The sequence below is a fragment of the Rutilus rutilus genome, assembly GCF_951802725.1.
Source record: "Rutilus rutilus genome assembly, chromosome: 8".
Classification (NCBI taxonomy): Eukaryota; Metazoa; Chordata; class Actinopteri; order Cypriniformes; family Leuciscidae; genus Rutilus; species Rutilus rutilus.
Window position 1 is genome coordinate 47,509,355 of NC_140222.1, and position 23,942 is coordinate 47,533,296.

Sequence of the window (23,942 nt, forward strand, 5' to 3'; positions counted from 1 at the left end):
CTCGTGGCACCACTGATGTACCAGGAGGAGGGCAGGGAAGTGGAGGGCAGGGACCCAACCCGGAGGGCCCTAAGGCAGTCCGGAGGGGGTCTGTGTACGTATCACACGAACCTGCCTCCACTTGGTGGCATTGAGTACGGGAGGAGACAAACCTGGGTCCTTGAACCGTACTCGTCTGCCAACTGGCGACACAAGAGGGGATTGAGACAGGCCAGACTGATCTGGGGTGTCTGATAATCTGAACCTCTTGAAACCCAGGGTTGAGAATTTCTGTGCCTTTGGCGATTCGGAAACAACTGTACTCCAGAGAGACAATGGTGAAACAACAACCACCAGAGAAACTTTCGTCCCCAACCCTGTTTGGCCTGTATCAGGGACGCTTACTCTTGCCTCCTGGACTGGCAAGATCTGACACAGGCTGGGCAGCCTGCCTATGGCTAGCTCTATGCTGAGGCCCGAGCTGTGGCGGGGGCCTAACAGGCTGAGCAGCCTTAGGGGGCGCCCTCGGCGACATGCTGGTGGAGTGACTGCTAGCGGCGACGGGGTGAGAAGCTCAGCAGGCCGTCGCGGCAGAGTGTGACGGGCTTCCTCCACCTGCGACTGAGCTACAGAAGGCTGTTGGGCATCACCCACTGTAGCGTCGCCGAACAACCCCGTCTGGGAAATTGGGGAGTCCAGGATCCGAACCTTGTCCGCATCCTCCATATCAACCAGACCGAGCCAATGATCGCGCTGCTGAACCACCAGAGTGGACATTGCCAGACCGATCGCGCAGGTTGCCACACTTGTGCTCCGAAGAGCCAAGTCAGTTGCCTTACAGAGCTCACCCATGAACTGACAGTCTGGCCTACCCTTTTGCACGTCCTGGAATGTTTTAGCCTGAAAAAGCTGTAACAAGGCCAAAGGCGTGCATAGAGGCGGTGGCGGCTTGTCCACAGGCTCCATAAGCCGCGTCTGACAAAGCAGACAATGACTCCAGAGCCTGTGAGGGGAAACACAGTTCTCCAGAGCTGGATGTAGCGGCCGCCGGACACAGGTGTGCCAGAACAGACCGCTCCACCGCGTGCGGCACTCAAGGGTAGCGAGGGGGGAGGAGCCATCCTGGTCACTTAAGGCAGTAAAGGGTGCCTTCCATGACAGATTCAGAAGCTCGCGATCACCGCTGCCACACACTGTAACGTCAGCACTGGGAGAGCTTCCAACAGAAGTGCTGACACACACAGGCTTGTTATTAAAGTACACTTTCAGAGATATCGACGTAATAACCGATCGGCTCTGAAGCGAAAAGAATGAATGGTGGGTGCATCCACTTCCCTGTTATACCCACAGTGCAGGGCCGGGCGTGGATTGCGCACCTGCCAAAGCTCATTTGGCTTGATTTGTATACTATATCGAAGACATCTGGCTCCCTGGCGTGATCCCAACAGACTAAGTCGAACGTTACCCAACTGAAAGGGAACTGTATTGCTTTCAGAGAGATGCAGGCCTAAATCTTTAGATTATTCTCCCCACTCTCTCTCTCTCCCAACTGCATTCTTGTTCATCTGTACTGTGCTATCAATTTAAAAATGCCAAGTAATAATATTTATACATATAGCAGCAATCCACAATTATAGAACCAAGAACTTAAATGACATCCTTAAAGTTGTATTCTTGTTTTACATCTATTATTATTATTATTTGTTATATTTTCATTTCTAGAGATGAACAATACAAGAAGAATTCTGAGCACTTCCGAGCAAGGTATAGTATTATAGAATATATTATTATTTTCAAGAGACCTTAACAATTGTTTTACAAAAAAAAAATCTACAGAAATACAAATTAGTCTTAATCAGTTACAATAAATTAATAAATAAAGATATACATACTCACCAGTCATGTAATTAGGTACACCTTGCTAGTACCAGGTTGGACCCATTTTGCCTTCAGTATTATGCCTTAATTTTAACAAGGTACTGGAAACATTTCTTGCCACATGTCAGAGCTGTCACAGTCATCGACTGCTCTTACTAGTGTATATAAGAACTGTATGGCTTTCAGCGAGATGCAGTCCTAAATCTTTAGATTATTCTCCCCACTCTCTCTCCCAACTGCATTCTTGTTCATCTGTACTGTGCTATCAATTTAAAAATGCCAAATAATAATATTTATACATACAGCTGCAATCCATAATTATAGAGCCAAGCACTTAAATGACATCCTTAAAGTTGTATTCTTGTTTTACATGTATTATTATATAACTGTATACATTTGTATTATTTTAATACAGAGAAAATCAATACAAAGAGGAGCTGAAACAAACAAGGTAATATAAACTGAAGTAATTTACAACATTACTAAAAGTGTGTTATAATCATATGTGTTATGTGTTGTATACATATTTGTGCACCAAGTAATGAATAAATGATTTAAACTCGTAGACCTGGATACTACTTATAAAAGTGCATATAAATCATCTTCACAACCTGTTTTTCTGCAAATACAAAAATAACAGTTTTCTCAGTTAAAATCACAAAATAATTTATTTTTATTTGGTGTATTATTATATGTTATATTTTAATTTCTAGAGATGAACTTGAACAATACAAGAAGAATTCTGAGCTCTTCCGAGCAAGGTATAGTATTATAGAATATATTATTATTTTCAAGAGACCTTAACATTAGTTTTATAATTTCAAAACTCTACAGAAATGCAAATTAGTCTTAATCAATTACAATAAATTAATAAATAACGATATACATACTCACCAGTCATGTAATTAGGTACACTTTGCTAGTACCAGGTTGGACCCCTTTTGCCTTCAGTATTATGCCTTAATTTTAACAAGGTACTGGAAACATTTCTTGCCACATGTCAGAGCTGTCACAGTCATCGATTACACTTACTAGTGTATAGCATGTGCCGGTATCAAATTTTCATGCTGCGATTAATTGATTGAGCTTTTATCACGGTATACGGTATTATCACGATATTTTAATTGCTCAAGAGAAACGGATGGATTGGGGGTGATGTAGAAAAACAAACAACTTGCATCACAATAGGTGTAATTGTGATTGTCAAAACATTTGGTAACTAAACAGAATTTTACACAATTTTCACGATTTCAATTCGATTCTTGGGATTTGATTCCAATCTTGATTCAATATTGACTCTTTGGATAAATATTAGGTAGGCTACAGTAGATAGCCTACATGTTAATTTTTCTCAAGAAATAATAAATCTCACATAATGCTGTAAACATACAGAGAGCCCTGTCAGCTGGTATTATTAAAGGTTAAAAATTAACAAATTAAATTAAATATAATTTGGTTTCCATTATAATAACAATTATGACACAAGTAAAAATATAATACACATGTAATATAGTGCACATATTTAGCAAAATACTCCTATTTTTTTCTAGTCAACTAACGTGTTGGTCATTGAATGGCTTTCCTGAGGTAAATGTAACGTTCTGTGAAATAATTGTTCACCTGCAGTTTTATTGACCTCTTTCCGTGGTTGAAAAACACTGATTGATCGATATTATGTATGAGGCATAAATACATTTCGGTAAGATGTACTGTATCTTTAAATAAAAAGTAACAGATGATCGGTTTACTTGAACTGAAGCGCTACAGCGATCGGTCACGTCACATTTACAAGCACCAAAACGGTATTTATTGCCTGAATTTCGTAATAAAATGGATAGAACCTGAGAGCTGAGATTTTTTATTATATCAAAAGTAACCTGCTCTGTCTAGTCTGTCGGGTGTCAGTGTCCTCTTTGCTCCATGATTTAGGTAACCCTAACCCTAAAGGTACGTAGCAAGCCGACATGAGTGTGCTTGACTCAAGGGTGCCCTCTATTTGAAGAGAGCACCTGAGAAGCTACTGGCTCAACACGTAAGCAGCTCTACAAACATCTGCCAGCGAGGCACCCTGCGCCAGCGCCCAGGAAGCAGCAACACTCCGGGTGGAGTGGGCATGCAACCCTGGGGGACAAGGTACACCTTGGGTATCGTACGCAGAGATGATGGCATCCACTATCCAGTGGGCCAGCCTTTGCTTAGAGACTGCCTTCCCTTTCTACAGGCCTCCGAAACAGATGAAGAGCTGATCTGAGGTTCTAAAGCTTTGCGTTCTGTCCAGATAAGTCCGTAAGGCACGGACTGGACAGAGAAAAGCTAGGGTTGAGTCTGCCTCCTCCAGCGGCAGCGCTTGCAAGTTCACCACTTGATCTCGAAAGGGAGTAGTAGGAACTTTCGGCACATATCCAGGCCGAGGTCTCAGTGTCACCTGAGGGTCAGCCGGCCTGAATTCCAGACACGATTCGTCTACCGAGAAAGCGTGCAGGTCCCCTACCCTCTTGATAGAAGCCAGTGCAAGCAAGAGAAATGTCTTGAGAGACAGAATTTTTAACTCCACTGTCCGTAGGGGCTCAAAGGGAGGTCTCTGAAGTGCTGTTAACACCAGAGATAGGTCCCAAGAGGGTATGGAAGAGATGCGTGGAGGGTTCAACCTCCTTGCTCCCTTAAATCAAATCAAATCAAATCAAGTATATTTGTATAGCGCTTTTCACAATACAGATTGTATCAAAGCAGCTTCACAGTATTAAATTAAAATAAAATAATACAACAAGGTTTGTTTCTAGTGGAATTTATTGATTGATAGAATAAAATTAAATATCCCCAAAATATCCCCAACTGAGCAAGCCAAAGGCAACAGTGGCAAGGAACCGAAAAAACTCCATCAAGTTTCCTAATGGTGTCCTAAAACTCCATCAGGTGACCTAATGGAGAAAAAAAAAACCTTGGGAGAACCCAGGCTCAGTCGGGGGCCAGTTCTCCTCTGGCATTTATGAACTAGAGGCCGGATTGTAGTTTGAACTGTAAGATTAACAATATTATATGAATGCCTGGCTGATGAGATGCGTCTTTAATCTAGTTTTTAACTGGGAGGGCAACGAACAGTATCAGGAAGACTATTCCAGAGTTTCGGAGCCAAATGTGAAAATGCTCTCCCTCCTTTGGTTGATCTGGATATCCTAGGTATGACCAAAAGCCTCGAATTTATTGATCTTAAAGAGCGCGATGGATTATAGGGCGATAGAAGATCCGTTAAATAGACTGGAGCTAAGCCGTTTAGGGCTTTATAAGTCAGTAGCAATACCTTATAATTAATACGGAACTTTATAGGTAGCCAATGTAGTGATGATAAAATCGGTGTTAAATGATCATATTTTCTTGATCTAGTAAGAACTCTAGCAGCGGCATTTTGGACTAACTGTAGCTTGTTTATTGAGGATGCAGGACAACCGGCTAATAAAGCATTACAGTAATCTAGTCTCGAGGTCATGAATGCATGAACTAACTTTTCTGCATCAGAAACTGATAGCATGTTACGTAGCTTAGCAATGTTTCTAAGGTGGAAAAAGGCTGTTTTTGTAACATACGAAATATGATTTTCAAAAGACAGGTTACAATCGAGTATAACACCCAGGTCTTTTACTGTAGAGGATAAAGTAACAGGACATCCTACGATGTTAAAGTTGTATTGTGAGAGGTTCTGTGGGCGGTTTTTTGAACCGATAAGTATTACCTCTGTCTTGTCTGGATTTAATAAAAGAAAATTACGCGTCATCCAATCTTTTATATCTTTAACACACTGTCAATTTAGATAATTTAGCGTTTTCATCCGGCTGTGATGAAATATATATTTGAGTGTCATCAGCATAACAATGGAAACTAATTCCATGTTTCTTTATAATATTTCCAAGTGGCATCATATATATTGAGAATAATAGAGGGCCCAACACAGATCCCTGCGGCACTCCAGAGTTTACTTAAGTTATGATCGATTTTTCTCCATTTAAATAGACAAAATGGTAGCGGTCAGATAAGAATGATCTAAACCAGCTTAATGCTTGTCCTTGAACACCAGTATAATTTTGTAGTCGATCTAAGAGTATTGTGTGATCTATAGTATCGAACGCAGCACTTAGATCAAGTAAAACTAGTATTGAGATACAGCCTTGTTCAGAAGCTAAAAGTAAATCATTTGTGATTTTAACGAGCGGAGTTTCAGTGCTATGATGCGGCCTGAATCCAGACTGAAACTTTTCATAGATATAATTTTCTTGCAAGAAAGAGCCCAGTTGAGTGGACACAACTTTTTCTAGTATTTTAGACATAAATGGAAGATTTGAAATGGGTCTATAATTTGCTAGATTATTATGATCTAATTGTGGTTTCTTAATGAGAGGTTTTATAATTGATTGAGCTTTTATCACGTTATACCGTATTATCACGATATTTTAATTGCTCAAGAGAAACGGATGGATTGGGGGTGATGTAGAAAAAAAACAACTTGCATCACAATAGGTGTCATTGTGATTATCAAAACATTTGGTAACTAAACAGAATTTTACACAATTTTCACGATTTCAATTCGATTATTAACCAATACATGCTTGCTGAGCAGCGGCGTTTTGAGGCGTCTCAAAGCAAGTAGTACCGCTAACAACTCAAGGCAATTGATATGCCAATGCAGCTGAGGACCTGTCCAGCGTCCTTCTACTGCATACCCGTCGTGCGTGGCCCCCCAACCTGTCTTGGAGGCATCTGTGAACACCACCGCATGCCTGGACGCTTGTATCATGGACACACCGGACCAGAGAAACACAGCATCTGACCAAAGTTGGAAGGTTTTCCGGCAAGTTTGAGAATCGCAACCGGGAACCTGCCGTCTTTCCACGCCCTCCATTGCTCTTTTCCCAGTTGACCTGAAGACCCAATAGACTGATATGTTGGAGCAGCAAGTCTCTGTGTTCACACAACTGTTCCCGCGACTGAGCCAGTATCAGCCAGTCGTCAAGGTAGTTGAGGACACGAACGCCCTGTTCTCTCAAGGGAGAAATGGTCAACTCTGCGAGCTTCGTGAAGACGCGGGGGGACAGAGACAGTCCAAAGGGTAGGACTTTGTACTGATACGCCCGACCCTCGAACGTGAACCTCAGGAATGGCCTGTGTCGCGGCAGGATGGAGATGTGAAAGTACGCGTCCTTCAGGTCCACCGCTGCAAACAAATCTCCTGGACAGACACATCTGTATATGTCCTTGAGTACTATCATCTTGAACGTGAGCTTGTAAAGGGGCCGATTCAAGATGCGTAGGTCCAAGATTGGTCTTAATCCACCTCCTTTCTTTGGCAAAATGAAGTAAGGGCTGTAAAACCCTCGCCAGACCGATCGCGCAGGTTGCCACACTTGTGCTCCGAAGAGCCAAGTCAGTTGCCTTACAGAGCTCACCCATGAGCTGACAGTCTGGCCTACCCTTTTGCACGTCCTGGAATGTTTTAGCCTGAAAAAGCTGTAACAAGGCCAAGGCGTGCATAGAGGCGGCGGCGGCTTGTCCACAGGCTCCATAAGCCGCGTCTGACAAAGCAGACAATGACTCCAGAGCCTGTGAGGGGAAACACAGTTCTCCAGAGCTGGATGTAGCGGCCGCCGGACACAGGTGTGCCAGAACAGACCGCTCCACCGCGCGCCGCACTCAAGGGTAGCGAGGGGGGAGGAGCCATCCTGGTCACTTAAGGCAGTAAAGGGTGCCTTCCATGACAGATTCAGAAGCTCGCGATCACCGCTGCCACACACTGTAACGTCAGCACTGGGAGAGCTTCCAACAGAAGTGCTGACACACACAGGCTTGTTATTAAAGTACACTTTCAGAGATATCGACGTAACAACCGATCGGCTCCGAAGCGAAAAGAATGAATGGTGGGTGCATCCACTTCCCTGTTATACCCGCGCTGCAGGGCGGGGCGTGGATTGCACACCTGCCAAAGCTCATTTGGCTTGATTTGTATACTATATCGAAGACATCTGGCTCCCTGGCGTGATCCCAACAGACTAAGTCGAACGTTACCCAACTGAAAGGGAACTGTATTGCTTTCAGAGAGATGCAGGCCTAAATCTTTAGATTATTCTCCCCACTCTCTCTCTCTCCCAACTGCATTCTTGTTCATCTGTACTGTGCTATCAATTTAAAAATGCCAAGTAATAATATTTATACATATAGCTACAATCCACAATTATAGAACCAAGAACTTAAATGACATCCTTAAAGTTGTATTCTTGTTTTACATCTATTATTATTATTATTTGTTATATTTTCATTTCTAGAGATGAACAATACAAGAAGAATTCTGAGCTCTTCCAAGCAAGGTATAGTATTATAGAATATATTATTATTTTCAAGAGACCTTAACAATTGTTTTACAAAAAAAATCTACAGAAATGCAAATTAGTCTTAATCAGTTACAATAAATTTATAAATAAAGATATACATACTCATCAGTCATGTAATTAGGTACACCTTGCTAGTACCAGGTTGGACCCATTTTGCCTTCAGTATTATGCCTTAATTTTAACAAGGTACTGGAAACATTTCTTGCCACATGTCAGAGCTGTCACAGTCATTGACTGCTCTTACTAGTGTATATAAGAACTGTATTGCTTTCAGCGAGATGCAGGCCTAAATCTTTAGATTATTCTCCCCACTCTCTCTCCCAACTGTATTTGTCACATTCACCACCTTCACCGTCTGTCTTCACTTCACTACACTTCCCAGCATCCCTCGTGTCTTCACACCAGCACTCACTCCAGACCATTCAAGATTATCTGTGTTGCTGTTACTCACCAATTGTCTTCATCTCCGATTCATTCTGCAATTAAACCTTTAAACTTACCATCTTGTCTGTTTCATCTGTAAACCCTGACAGAAGACCAGACCAAAGATGCAGAATCTTTTTGGATTCCAGAGCTAACCTATTGTCCCTATATGACACAGCCCCGTTCATCCGGTTGGTTCCTGCCGAGCCGGCATTCCAGTTCGGATCCAGAACGCAACACTACGATGATTTCTCCAGGCCCCCTTTTCCACTGCTCCCGCCCAGCCCACCCTCATCATCGTTGGATCTGCCCAGCACAAAGCCCTCATCGCTGGATCTGCCCAGCACAAAGCCCTCATCGCTGGTTCTGCCCAGCACAAGGCCTTCATTGCTGATCCTGTCTTCTTCAAAGCCGCCTTCGTCTCAGTTCCTGTCCAGTCCAGTGCCTTCTCATCCTGTTTTGCCAGCTGGGTCGGTGGATCTCCGTTTTTCGCCTCCAACCTCCGTGTCCAGTACTCCGCCTCAGCCCATCTGTTCATCACCATCCCCTTGGCTCCTACCTCCTTCAGTTCCTCCGTGGCCCATCAGTACACCAGTTCCGCCAGGCTCCCTCGTCCCCCCGGATTCACCTTGGTCATTCGTCCACCTTCCCTCACCTCTGGACTTCACTCCTCTGGCTACGCCTCGTCCCTTCGTCCCCCCCCCCAGCTCTGTTGGACTCCTCACTCCCTTCAGTTCCTCCTTGGTCCTCAGTCCCTCTGCCTTCACCGTGCCCTTTTGTGTCCCCGTCTGCACTTCTGTCACCAGAGCCGGCGGTTCCGCCATGTCCAGCTGTATCTTCGGCGTCGCCTGGGCTCGTCGGCTCTCCGGCTCCCCCCGGATCTCCTCTCCCTTCTGCTCCGCCTCCGTCTGTCGTCCCCCTGGAATCTGCAACCCTTCCTCCTCCATGGCTCCTCACTCCGTCAGCTCCACCTTGGTCATCTGCGGCGCGAGGACGCGCCTTCCGGGAGGGGGGAGTAATGTCACATTCACCACCTTCACCATCTGTCTTCACTTCACTACACTTCCCAGCATCCCTCGTGTCTTCACACCTGCACTCACTCTCCCCTGAGTAATCATCATCACCTGTACCTCGTCATCTCACCCCTTTATATTCAGCACTCACCCTTCAGTCATCGTCTGGTCTCGTCAATTCATGACACTCAGACTCCCCGAACACTCAACTGGTTCCTTACCCGAGACGCTATCATCCTTCATCTGTCTGCCTACCTTCTTCATCGATCCTCCGTCATCACCATCTGCAAGAAAGAAAGAAAGAGAGACTTTACCATTCAGCTAAGACCATTCAAGATTATCTGTGTTACTGTTACTCACCTATTGTCTGCATCTCCGTTTCATTCTGCAATTAAACCTTTAAACTTACCATCTTGTCTGTTTCAACTGTAAACCCTGACAGTATTCTTGTTCATCTGTACTGTGCTATCAATTTAAAAATGCCAAATAATAATATTTATACATATAGCTGCAATCCATAATTATAAAGCCAAGCACTTAAATGACATCCTTAAAGTTGTATTCTTGTTTTACATGTATTATTATATAACTGTATACATTTGTATTCTTTTAATACAGAGAAAATCAATACAAAGAGGAGCTGAAACAAACAAGGTAATATAAACTGAAGTATTTTACAACATTACTAAAAGTGTGTTTATAATCATATGTGTTATGTTTTGTATACATATTTGTGCACCAAGTAATGAATAAATGCTTTAAACTCATAGTTCAGTGTATTGTAGACCTGGATACTACTTATAAAAGTGCATATAAATCATATTCACAACATGGTTTTCTGCAAATACAAAAATAACAGTTTTCTCAGTTAAAATCACAAAATAATCTATTTTTATTTGGTGTATTATTATTTGTTATATTTCCATTTTCTAGAAATGATCTTGAACAAAACAAGAAGAATTTTGAGCACTTCCAAGCAAGGTATAGTATTATAAATATATTATTATTTTCAAGAGACTTCAGCAATTGTTTTACAATGAAAAAAAACAATCTACAGAAATGCAAATTAGTCTTAATCAGTTACAATAAATGAATAACGACATACATACTCACCAGTCATGTAATTAGGTACACCTTGCTAGTACCAGGTTGGAGCCCCTTTTGCCTTCAGTATTATGCCTTAATTCTTCATGATATATATTTAACAAGGTACTGGAAACATTTCTTGCCACATGTCAGAGCTGTCACAGTCATCGACTGCTCTTACTAGTGTATATAAGAACTGTATTGCTTTCAGCGAGATGCAGTCCTAAATCTTTAGATTATTCTCCCCACTCTCTCTCCCAACTGCATTATTGTTCATCTGTACTGTGCTATCAATTTAAAAAGGCCAAATAATAATATTTATACATATAGCTGCAATCCATAATTATAGAACCAAGCACTTAAATGACATCCTTAAAGTTGTATTCTCGTTTTACATCTATTATTATACATTTTGTATTCTTTTAATACAGAGAAATTCAATACAAAGAGGAGCTGAAACAAACAAGGTAATATAAACTGAAGTAATTTACAACATTACTAAAAGTGTGTTATAATCATATGTGTTATGTGTTGTATACATATTTGTGCACCAAGTAATGAATAAATGATTTAAACTCATAGTTCAGTGTATTGTAGACCTGGATACTACTTATAAAAGTGCATATAAATCATCTTCACAACCTGTTTTTCTGCAAATACAAAAATAACAGTTTTCTCAGTTAAAATCACAAAATAATTTATTTTTTATTTGGTGTATTATTATATGTTATATTTTAATTTCTAGAGATGAACTTGAACAATACAAGAAGAATTCTGAGCTCTTCCGAGCAAGGTATAGTATTATAGAATATATTATTATTTTCAAGAGACCTTAACATTAGTTTTATAATTTCAAAACTCTACAGAAATGGAAATTAGTCTTAATCAATTACAATAAATTAATAAATAACAATATACATACTCACCAGTCATGTAATTAGGTACACTTTGCTAGTACCAGGTTGGACCCCTTTTGCCTTCAGTATTATGCCTTAATTTTAACAAGGTACTGGAAACATTTCTTGCCACATGTCAGAGCTGTCACAGTCATCGATTACACTTACTAGTGTATAGCATGTGCCGGTATCAAATTTTCATGCTGCGATTAATTGATTGAGATTTTATCACGTTATACCGTATTATCACGATATTTTAATTGCTCAAGAGAAACGGATGGATTGGGGGTGATGTAGAAAAAAAACAACTTGCATCACAATAGGTGTAATTGTGATTATCAAAACATTTGGTAACTAAACAGAATTTTACACAATTTTCACGATTTCAATTCGATTCTTGGGATTTGATTTCAATCTTGATTCAATATTGACTCTTTGGATAAATATTAGGTAGGCTACAGTAGATAGCCTACATGTTAATTTTTCTCAAGAAATAATAAATCTCACATAATGCTGTAAACATACAGAGAGCCCTGTCAGCTGGTATTATTAAAGGTTAAAAATTAACAAATTAAATTAAATATAATTTAGTTTTCATTATAATAACAATTATGACACAAGTAAAAATATAATACAAATGTAATATAGTGCACATATTTAGCAAAATACTCCTATTTTTTTCTAGTCAACTAACGTGTTGGTCATTGAATGGCTTTCCTGAGGTAAATGTAACGTTCTGTGAAATAATTGTTCACCTGCAGTTTTATTGACCTCTTTCCGAGGTCTGGACAGGCTTTTTTTATTTCACCTGTCCAGCGTCCTGCTACTGCATACCCGTCGTGCGTGGCCCCCCAACCTGTCTTGGAGGCATCTGTGAACACCACCGCATGCCTGGACGCTTGTATCATGGACACACCGGACCGGAGAAACACAGCATCTGACCAAAGTTGGAAGGTTTTCCGGCAATCGCAACCGGGAACCTGCCGTCTTTCCACGCCCTCCATGGGACCCGGACAAGAAGCCAATGCTGAAGTGGTCTCATATGTAACAACCCCAGCGGCGTGACTGCCGCAGCGGAAGCCATATACCCCAGGAGCCTCTGAAAGTATTTCAGTGGAACCACCTTCCTGCTCTTGAATGTATCCAAGCAGTTCAGAATCGACTGGGCACGATCCTCCGTTAGACATGCGTCTGTTTGACCGAGTCCAACTCCATACCGAGAAAAGAGATACTCTACCCGGGGGTGAGCTTGCTCTTTTCCCAGTTGACCTGAAGACCCAATAGACTGATATGTTGGAGCAGCAAGTCTCTGTGTTCACACAACTGTTCCCGCGACTGAGCCAGTATCAGCCAGTCGTCAAGGTAGTTGAGGACACGAACGCCCTGTTCTCTCAAGGGAGAAATGGCCAACTCTGCGAGCTTCGTAAAGACGCGGGGGGACAGAGACCGTCCAAAGGCTATGACTTTGTACTGATACGCCCGACCCTCGAACGTGAACCTCAGGAATGGCCTGTGTCGCGGCAGGAAGGAGATGTGAAAGTACGCGTCCTTCAGGTCTACCGCTGCAAACAAATCTCCTGGACAGACACATCTGTATATGTCCTTGAGTACTATCATCTTGAACGTGAGCTTGTAAAGGGCCCGATTCAAGATGCGTAGGTCCAAGATTGGTCTTAATCCGCCTCCTTTCTTTGGCACAATGAAGTAAGGGATGTAAATCCCTCACTTTATGTCGGCTACAGAAACCGGTTTTATTGCATCCTTTGCCAGTAGGACAGCAATGTCCGCACGCAAGATTGGGGCAGATCTGCTCTTCACAACCGTGGAGCGAACGCCAGCAAATCTGGGTGGGTGCCGGTGGAACTGAATCATATAGCCACGTGCAATGGTGCTCAGGAGCCAGCTGGACGGTCTGCAGAGGTCTTTCCAGGCTTGCAGAAACCGTACCAGGGGGGCTCGTGGCACCACTGATGTACCAGGAGGAGGGCAGGGAAGTGGAGGGCAGGGACCCAACCCGGAGGGCCCTAAGGCAGTCCGGAGGGGGTCTGTGTACGTATCACACGAACCTGCCTCCACTTGGTGGCATTGAGTACGGGAGGAGACAAACCTGGGTCCTTGAACCGTACTCGTCTGCCAACTGGCGACACAAGAGGGGATTGAGACAGGCCAGACTGATCTGGGGTGTCTGATAATCTGAACCTCTTGAAACCCAGGGTTGAGAATTTCTGTGCCTTTGGCGATTCGGAAACAACTGTACTCCAGAGAGACAATGGTGAAACAACAACCACCAGAGAAACTTTCGTCCCCAACCCTGTTTGGCCTGTATCAGGGACGCTTACTCTTGCCTCCTGGACTGGCAAGATCTGACACAGGCTGGGCAGCCTGCCTATGGCTAGCTCTATGCTGAGGCCCGAGCTGTGGCGGGGGCCTAACAGGCTGAGCAGCCTTAGGGGGCGCCCTCGGCGACATGCTGGTGGAGTGACTGCTAGCGGCGACGGGGTGAGAAGCTCAGCAGGCCGTCGCGGCAGGGTGTGACGGGCTTCCTCCACCTGCGACTGAGCTACAGAAGGCTGTTGGGCATCACCCACTGTAGCGTCGCCGAACAACCCCGTCTGGGAAATTGGGGAGTCCAGGATCCGAACCTTGTCCGCATCCTCCATATCAACCAGACCGAGCCAATGATCGCGCTGCTGAACCACCAGAGTGGACATTGCCAGACCGATCGCGCAGGTTGCCACACTTGTGCTCCGAAGAGCCAAGTCAGTTGCCTTACAGAGCTCACCCATGAGCTGACAGTCTGGCCTACCCTTTTGCACGTCCTGGAATGTTTTAGCCTGAAAAAGCTGTAACAAGGCCAAGGCGTGCATAGAGGCGGCGGCGGCTTGCCCACAGGCTCCATAAGCCGCGTCTGACAAAGCAGACAATGACTCCAGAGCCTGTGAGGGGAAACACAGTTCTCCAGAGCTGGATGTAGCGGCCGCCGGACACAGGTGTGCCAGAACAGACCGCTCCACCGCGTGCGGCACTCAAGGGTAGCGAGGGGGGAGGAGCCATCCTGGTCACTTAAGGCAGTAAAGGGTGCCTTCCATGACAGATTCAGAAGCTCGCGATCACCGCTGCCACACACTGTAACGTCAGCACTGGGAGAGCTTCCAACAGAAGTGCTGACACACACAGGCTTGTTATTAAAGTACACTTTCAGAGATATCGACGTAACAACCGATCGGCTCTGAAGCGAAAAGAATGAATGGTGGGTGCATCCACTTCCCTGTTATACCCACAGTGCAGGGCCGGGCGTGGATTGCGCACCTGCCAAAGCTCATTTGGCTTGATTTGTATACTATATCGAAGACATCTGGCTCCCTGGCGTGATCCCAACAGACTAAGTCGAACGTTACCCGACTGAAAGGGAACTGTATTGCTTTCAGAGAGATGCAGGCCTAAATCTTTAGATTATTCTCCCCACTCTCTCTCTCTCCCAACTGCATTCTTGTTCATCTGTACTGTGCTATCAATTTAAAAATGCCAAATAATAATATTTATACATATAGCAGCAATCCACAATTATAGAACCAAGAACTTAAATGACATCCTTAAAGTTGTATTCTTGTTTTACATCTATTATTATTATTATTTGTTATATTTTCATTTCTAGAGATGAACAATACAAGAAGAATTCTGAGCTCTTCCAAGCAAGGTATAGTAATATAGAATATATTATTATTTTCAAGAGACCTTAACAATTGTTTTAGAAAAAAAAATCTACAGAAATGCAAATTAGTCTTAATCAGTTACAATAAATTTATAAATAAAGATATACATACTCACCAGTCATGTAATTAGGTACACCTTGCTAGTACCAGGTTGGACCCATTTTGCCTTCAGTATTATGCCTTAATTTTAACAAGGTACTGGAAACATTTCTTGCCACATGTCAGAGCTGTCACAGTCATCGACTGCTCTTACTAGTGTATATAAGAACTGTATTGCTTTCAGCGAGATGCAGTCCTAAATCTTTAGATTATTCTCCCCACTCTCTCTCCCAACTGCATTCTTGTTCATCTGTACTGTGCTATCAATTTAAAAATGCCAAATAATAATATTTATACATACAGCTGCAATCCATAATTATAGAGCCAAGCACTTAAATGACATCCTTAAAGTTGTATTCTTGTTTTACATGTATTATTATATAACTGTATACATTTGTATTCTTTTAATACAGAGAAAATCAATACAAAGAGGAGCTGAAACAAACAAGGTAATATAAACTGAAGTAATTTACAACATTACTAAAAGTGTGTTATAATCATATGTGTTATGTGTTGTATACATATTTGTGCACCAAGTAATGAATAAATGATTTAAACTCATAGTTCAGTGTATTGTAGACCTGGATACTACTTATAAAAGTGCATATAAATCATCTTCACAACCTGTTTTTCTGCAAATACAAAAATAACAGTTTTCTCAGTTAAAATCACAAAATAATTTATTTTTTATTTGGTGTATTATTATATGTTATATTTTAATTTCTAGAGATGAACTTGAACAATACAAGAAGAATTCTGAGCTCTTCCGAGCAAGGTATAGTATTATAGAATATATTATTATTTTCAAGAGACCTTAACATTAGTTTTATAATTTCAAAACTCTACAGAAATGCAAATTAGTCTTAATCAATTACAATAAATTAATAAATAACGATATACATACTCACCAGTCATGTAATTAGGTATACTTTGCTAGTACCAGGTTGGACCCCTTTTGCCTTCAGTATTATGCCTTAATTTTAACAAGGTACTGGAAACATTTCTTGCCACATGTCAGAGCTGTCACAGTCATCGATTACACTTACTAGTGTATAGCATGTGCCGGTATCAAATTTTCATGCTGCGATTAATTGATTGAGCTTTTATCACGGTATACGGTATTATCACGATATTTTAATTGCTCAAGAGAAACGGATGGATTGGGGGTGATGTAGAAAAACAAACAACTTGCATCACAATAGGTGTAATTGTGATTGTCAAAACATTTGGTAACTAAACAGAATTTTACACAATTTTCACGATTTCAATTCGATTCTTGGGATTTGATTCCAATCTTGATTCAATATTGACTCTTTGGATAAATATTAGGTAGGCTACAGTAGATAGCCTACATGTTAATTTTTCTTATTTATTGCCTGAATTTCGTAATAAAATGGATAGAACCTGAGACCTGAGATTTTTTATTATATCAAAAGTAACGTCTCGGTTACATATGGTAACCCTCGTTCCCTGAGGGAGGGAACGGAGACGTACGTCGTGGTGAACGACGAATAGGAATCTCGCTAGAGAGGCCAATCTACTTCGAGTGAAACTAAAACAAGCCAATGCACATTGGCGTGCAATCATTTGCATCAGCTGTGCAGCCTCGCAGCGCGGGTATTTAACGAGCAGCTGGTGTGATTGCACTTCAGTTTTTTGCTGAGGAGCCAAGCCTGAAAAGCTGGTCGCCCCGGCGGGTAGCGGCAGATGTGGCGACGGGACGTACGTCTCCGTTCCCTCCCTCAGGGAACGAGGGTTACCATATGTAACCGAGACGTTCCCTATCGTTCGGTCACTACGACGTACGTCGTGGTGAACGACGAATAGGAATCCCTACCAAAGTGCCACAGCTGCTGCACCCCATCCAGCACCCTGAGTAAGCCTCTACACCTTCTTGCCTGAAGGACGATAGGAGAGGGCTTACACCGAGAGTATCCCTCACTGTTGTTCCGTGATAACCCATACAGTGGGATTATTGGATAACACTGGGAAGCGTGCCCGAACTGAGGGAGGGGAACGCTGCGGAACCCACATTCTTAAGAAGAGTTATGTGGGAAAAAACATATGGACTAACCCAAGGGTTGTACTGCATATGAATAGTGGGTGACTTAGCCCAAGGGAAGACACGGGCTTCCGTTAGGAGCAGCCGTGGAAGATATACACATATGGGATCCCCGTAGGGTCACACATATGGGACCCAGCCTAGACCCGGTTCTCAAGGATTCAGCGGGTAAAGGCCTGGCACTGGACGCTCCGCCATGTCCGGGCCGAGGGTGTTTGGAGGACTCGACAGGTTTTGACTCTGGAGCAACAAGGGTGCACAGTAGGGTGCAGCAAGCCGACAGAGCCGGTACTCTCAGTGCTTCTACCCGTTTAGGGCGAGAACACGGGAGGACACCGGCTCTACACGTAGGCTATAGTATCTAGCGAACATGTTAGGTGTCGCCCAGCCCGCAGCTCTACAGATATCTGTTAGCGAGGAGCCACGTGCCAGCGCCCAGGAGGATGCAACGCCTCTCGTGGAGTGTGCATGCAACCTGAGCGGGCAGGGCACGCCTTGAGCTTGGTAAGCCAAGGCGATGGCATCCACTATCCAGTGGGCCATCCTCTGCTTGGAGACAGCCTTCCCTTTCTGCTGGCCTCCGTAACAGACAAAGAGCTGGTCTGAGGTCCTGACGCCTTGAGTTCTGTCCACGTACATACGCAGAGCGCGAACGGGACAGAGCAAAGCCAGGGCTGGGTCTGCCTCCTCCAGGGGCAGCGCTTGCAGGTTCACTACCTGATCCCTAAAGGGAGTGGTAGGAACCTTGGGCACATAGCCAGGCCGGGGTCTCAGTACAACATGGTTGTCACCCGGCCCGAACTCTAGGCACGATTCGTCGACCGAAAATGCTTGCAGGTCCCCTACCCTCTTGATCGAGGCCAGTGCAACCAGCAGCAAAGTCTTCAAGGAGAGAAGCTTTAAGTCTGCTGACTGCAAAGGCTCAAAGGGAGCATCCTGAAGTGCTCGGAGCACCAGGGAAAGGTCCCAAGAGGGTATGGAGGGGGGGCGAGGAGGATTTAATCGTCTCGCCCCCCTAAGGAACCTGACGACCAGGTTTTGCTTCCCAACCGTTTTGCCATCTATGTGGTCATGATATGCTGAAATAGCAGCAGCATGTACTTTAAGGGTGGAGGGAGACAGCCTTCGCTCCAACCCTTGCTGCAAGAAGGAAAGCACTGACCCTATCGAACATCTTCGGGGGTCCTCTCTGCGGGAGGAACACCACTCGACGAACAGGTTCCACTTCAAGGCGTACGCACGTCTTGTAGACGGCGCTCGCGCAGAAGTGATGGTGTTAAGTACCTCTGGGGGTAAGTCACCTAGAACCTCCGCGTCCCGTCCAGGGACCAGACATGGAGTTTCCAGAGGTCCGGACGCGGGTGCCAAAGGGTGCCCCGTCTCTGAGTCAGAAGATCCCTCCTCAGAGGAATGGGCCAGGGAGGGACTGTCACGAGGAGCATAAGTTCTGGGAACCAAGTCCGGGTGGGCCAATAGGGAGCCACCAGAAGGACCTGCTCCTCGTCCTCCCTGACTTTGCACAGGGTCTGTGCAAGTAGGCTCACTGGGGGAAATGCATATTTGCGGAGGCCCCGGGGCCAGCTGTGTGCCAGTGCATCCGTGCCGAGTGTCCCCTCGGTCAGGGAATAAAACAACTGGCAATGGGAGGTCTCTGAGGAGGCAAACAGGTCTACCTGAGCCTCTCCGAACTCTCTCCAGATCAGCTGAACCGCCTGGGGGTGGAGTCGCCATTCTCCCGGGAGCACAGCTCGTGATAGCTCGTCGGCCACACGGTTGAGCACACCAGGGACATACATGGCTCGAAGCGACCTCAGATGCTTCTGAATCCAAAGGAGGAGATGGCGGGCGAGTTGCGACATGCGACGGGAGCGTAGACCACCTTGTCGGTTGATGTACGCAACGGTCGCAGTGTTGTCCGTGCGGACCAGCACGTCTCTGCCCTGTAGCGGCCTTTTTAGGCGGCTCAGAGCGAGACGTACTGCTAACAACTCGAGGCAGTTGATGTGCCAGTGCAGTTGGGGGCCCGTCCACACCCCTGACACTGCATGCCCGTTGTACGTGGCACCCCAGCCCGTGGCAGAGGCATCTGTGAAAACCACAGCATGCCTGGACACCTGTTCCAAGGGGACTCCTGCCCGGAGGAACGAGAGGTCTGACCACGGACTGAAGGTCTGGCGGCACTGCGGTGTGATTGCCACCCGGTGAGTGCCGTGATGCCACGCCCATCTCGGGACTCGGCCGTGAAGCCAGTGCTGAAGCGGTCTCATATGGAGCAGGCCGAGCGGAGTTACCGCTGTTGCCGCTGCCATATGCCCCAGGAGCCTCTGAAAGAATTTCAGTGGGACCGCCGTCCTGCCCTTGAATGTGTTCAAGCAGTTCAGCACCGACTGAGCGCGTTGCTCTGTGAGGCGCGCTGTCTGTGCGACCGAATCCAACTCCATACCGAGATAAGAGATCCTCTGCACGGGGGCGAGTTTGCTCTTCTCCCAGTTGACCTGAAGGCCCAGCTGGCTGAGGTGCCTGATCACGAGGTCCCTGTGTTCGCATAACTGATCTCGAGAGTGTGCTAGTATGAGCCAGTCGTCGAGATAGTTGAGAATGCGAACGCCCTGTTCTCTCATGGGAACAAGGGCCCCCTCCGTGACTTTCATGAAGACTCGGGGAGACAGGGCCAGCCCGAAGGGCAGGACCTTGTACTGATATGCTCGACCCTCGAACGCAAAGCGCAGAAACGGCCTGTGTCGAGGAAGAATCGAGACATGAAAGTACGCGTCCTTCAGGTCGATCGCTGCAAACCAATCTTGGGGACGGATGCATTCGAAAATGCGTCTCTGCGTGAGCATTTTGAACGGTAGCTTGTGAAGGCTCCGATTCAAAACTCGCAGGTCCAAGATCGGTCGTAACCCACCACCTTTCTTGGGTACAATGAAGTAGGGACTGTAGTGCCCTGACCTCATATCGGCTGGAGGGACCGGCTCTATCGCGTCCTTCGCCAGTAGGACTGCGATCTCCGCGCGCAAGACATGGGCATCGGCTGCTCTCACTGTAGTGGAGTGGATGGCCCGAAACTTGGGGGGACGCCGGGCGAACTGAATCGCATAGCCGAGCCTGATGGTCCGAATGAGCCAGCGAGACGGACTGGGGAGCGCTAGCCAGGCTCGCAGAGACCGTACAAGCGGGACCAAGGGGACCGTAGGCGTACCCGGAGTGGGGCAGTGAGGTGGAACACAGGGGCTTGGCTCGGGAGGCTCTCTCTGGGAGGCGGCCCGTAGCGGAGTCTGAGTGTGCTGTGCAACACTTACCTGGTTCCACGAGGCCGGAGGTGCAGGAGACGGCTGGGTTGCGTTCTCGAACTGCACACTGCTGCCTGCTGGCGATAGAAGAGGCGGATGAGAGTGGTGAGGATTCTCTCCCCCCACTGCTCTCCGGGCCCTCTTCGGACCCAGAGACGGAAGAAACTGCTCTTTTATTGAAAATTTGGGTACCGCTGGTTTTGAGGCCAGCGGCGGAACAAAAAGAAAAGGAAAACAAAGATTTTCCACCCGGCCCTCTTCCGGGGGATGGAGCGATGCAGTCATCGTCTCCTGGAGAGCAGTCCCTGCCATCTCTGGGTCGCCCGTCCTAGGGCCGCTTGCTCCTGGCCTTGCCGCCCTTCTTAGCAGGGTCCTGGACGGGCGGGGCGGTCCGCCTGCGACTGGCTCCACGGTGCCGTTTGGATGGAGGCTGCTGCTGCGGCGCGGGAGCAGGGGCAGACGCAGGAGGCCGCCCTCGGCGACGAGCAGACTGAGGAGCCGCAGGCGGAGGGGTGGGAGCAGCAGCTGGCCGCCGCGGCAGGATGTGACGGATGGCCTCGGTCTGCTTTTGTACAGCCGAGAACTGCTGGGCGAAGTTCTCGACCGCGTCGCCGAAGAGGCCGGTCTGGGACACGGGGGGAGTTCAGGAACCGGAGCTTGTCAGACTCCCGCATGTCTGCCAGACACAGCCAGAGATGGCGTTCCTGGACCACCATGGTGGACATCGCACGACCCACCGACCGCGCGGTCACCTTCGTCGCACGAAGCGCGAGGTCCGTCGCGATACGAAGTTCCTGAAGAACTTGGGGATCATGACCACCCTCGTGCAGGTTTTTCAGTGCCTTGGCCTGATGAACCTGCAGCAACGCCATGGCGTGCACGGCAGAGGCAGCTTCCCCACAGGCCTTGTAAGCCTTGCCGGTTAGATCCGACGAGTACTTACAGGCCCGTGAAGGGAGACACGGTTCTCCACGCCAAGTGGAGTTAGGGCACAGTTGCATGGCAACGGCCCGTTCCACTGGCGGGATGCGCGTGTAACCCTTAGCTGCCCCGCCATCAAGGGTGGTGAGGGAGGAGGAGCCACCGGAACGGTTTCTGGCAGTAAAAGGTGCCGTCCACGTCCCCGCAAGCTCCTCATGCACTTCCGGGAAGAAAGGCACTGGGGTGGGTTGCTGAGAACCAGCGCACGCCACCCCGAGATACCAATCGTCCAACCTCGAGGGTTCGGGACACGGTGGAGGGTTCCACACGAGCCCGACCCCGTTGGCGGCCCGGGAAAGCATGGCCATCATCTCCGGGTCCGTCTCAGGCACCGTTGACACACCCGAAGGAGGCAACGGCGCCGCGTCGTCGTCGGAGGCAACCCTGGGCGCCGAGTCTGACCCACCCTCCGATGCCGCGATCGACATCTGGTCTTCACAGGGAGCCTCAAAGGAGACAACCGGTACACACCGCGAGGATGGTCCAGCTTTCTCCAATGGGGGCTCAACTGGCTGCGGAGCATGAGAGGGGTGAGGGCTCCTAGGGGGTTGGTTCCCCGAAGGAGACGCGCTCACCGTAATCCTCAGGTCAGCCATGTCACTGCCCGCAGCAACCCTCTGAGGAGGATTGGATCGAGGCAGCGGCACGGGGACTCCGCCCCTTTGCAGGAACAAGAGTCTCGACCGTAGCTCCGCGATGGTCATCTTCCCACAATGGGTACATGACTCATCCACAAACGCTGCCTCAGCGTGTTCAATACCCAGACACACGAGGCAGCGCTTGTGACCATCCTGTGAACCCAGGTAACGACCGCATCCAGAAACACACAGATAGAAAGTCATTTTTTCCTTTTTTGAAAAAGATGCTTTTCTATCTGTGTAAGCTCTTTTTAGGGACTGCTCTCACTGGTACGAAACACACAGGGGGAACAGACACTGCGAACACAGACGGGAATGTGCACCCGTCTGTGCGCTGTTACCAGCTGTGATAACAGCCTTTGAGCGCTCGCGGCGCACCTTACCAGCTGTTAAAACAGCTTTTGTTTGCTCAGTTTTTTTTTTTTTTTCAAGAGAAAGACAAACAAACACAAAGAAGACTGTCCCCGCTGCCGTGTTGTGACACCCGCACCGAAAGAGAGATCCAATGGCTCGATTCTTCCACTCTCAGAAGACGCATCGAAGTGCTTGGCTCCGAAGCGAAAAGCTGAAGTGCAATCACACCAGCTGCTCGTTAAATACCCGCGCTGCGAGGCTGCACAGCTGATGCAAATGATTGCACGCCAATGTGCATTGGCTTTGTAGCGAATACGACTCTGGGGTAAATAGAATTAGCTCAAGAATATAGGGAATTTTGGAAATATTAATAATTATAACTCATGGTCATAATTCATAAGTCGCATGTACATTTATTTTATCGATTATCGAGATTACCTTGTTCTGTAACTGGTCTGATCACAATTCAATTCGTCCCGCGAATAGATGCAAGATCATCACAGTCAAGAAGGGGTAACTTATTTACAAACTCCGAGAAAGTTTTATCTTCTGGCCACGAACATCAAACTTTCTGAGTTTATGAATTAAGAATTACTCAATGTATTCTATAATAACGAGCTTGTAGCTTCAGATCTTTTAAAATTTCATTGACTTATAAGGTGGATTTTGAAACACAGAGGCAGTTAAAAGTATAAATGGATTTATTAATAAAATGGCACACACTAAGAGATTATATAATCTACAAATATAAACGTACGTAAAATGCAAACAATAAACAAACAAACATATAACCAAACAATAACATAAGTGATCAGAATGAAATGAAAGAAAGAAAGAAAGAAATAAAGAGGAGGGAAAAGCTAGTAATTATTACATACAGAAACCTAAGTTTACGAGACACCAGGAAATTAGCTTTCATAGGATTCAATATACTTGCACGTTTGTTCTCTGTTCGAGTGATGCTGAGGTAGGAAGAAAGCACGGACGGTGTCCTTTTTCTGCTGCGTCTTCTAGTGCCGCGGGAACTTTGAAAAGGCTCACTGAATGTAATATTACTGAGAAAGTTCAGATTCGTCTCCCGGGAAGGGAGAGGCTGTAGAATCTTTGTTGCAAAGGCCGGCTACGACTCGAACATGTGTTCGTTCGATAGAGA

General features: G+C 46.1%; 1 protein-coding gene across 1 annotated transcript in view; it reads left to right on the forward strand.

Moving 5' to 3' along the window:
* Nucleotides 1-23,942, forward strand: part of LOC311295562 (uncharacterized protein) — a 157,560-nt gene that overhangs the window by 97,156 nt on the left and 36,462 nt on the right. The window contains exons 34-44 of the mRNA XM_084417035.1: nucleotides 1,702-1,743; nucleotides 2,273-2,308; nucleotides 2,571-2,618; nucleotides 8,166-8,207; nucleotides 10,286-10,321; nucleotides 10,601-10,648; nucleotides 11,185-11,220; nucleotides 11,499-11,546; nucleotides 15,305-15,346; nucleotides 15,875-15,910; nucleotides 16,189-16,236. Coding sequence (XP_084273161.1) covers nucleotides 1,702-1,743; nucleotides 2,273-2,308; nucleotides 2,571-2,618; nucleotides 8,166-8,207; nucleotides 10,286-10,321; nucleotides 10,601-10,648; nucleotides 11,185-11,220; nucleotides 11,499-11,546; nucleotides 15,305-15,346; nucleotides 15,875-15,910; nucleotides 16,189-16,236 — 462 coding nt within the window. The remainder of the gene's footprint in view (nucleotides 1-1,701; nucleotides 1,744-2,272; nucleotides 2,309-2,570; nucleotides 2,619-8,165; nucleotides 8,208-10,285; nucleotides 10,322-10,600; nucleotides 10,649-11,184; nucleotides 11,221-11,498; nucleotides 11,547-15,304; nucleotides 15,347-15,874; nucleotides 15,911-16,188; nucleotides 16,237-23,942) is intronic.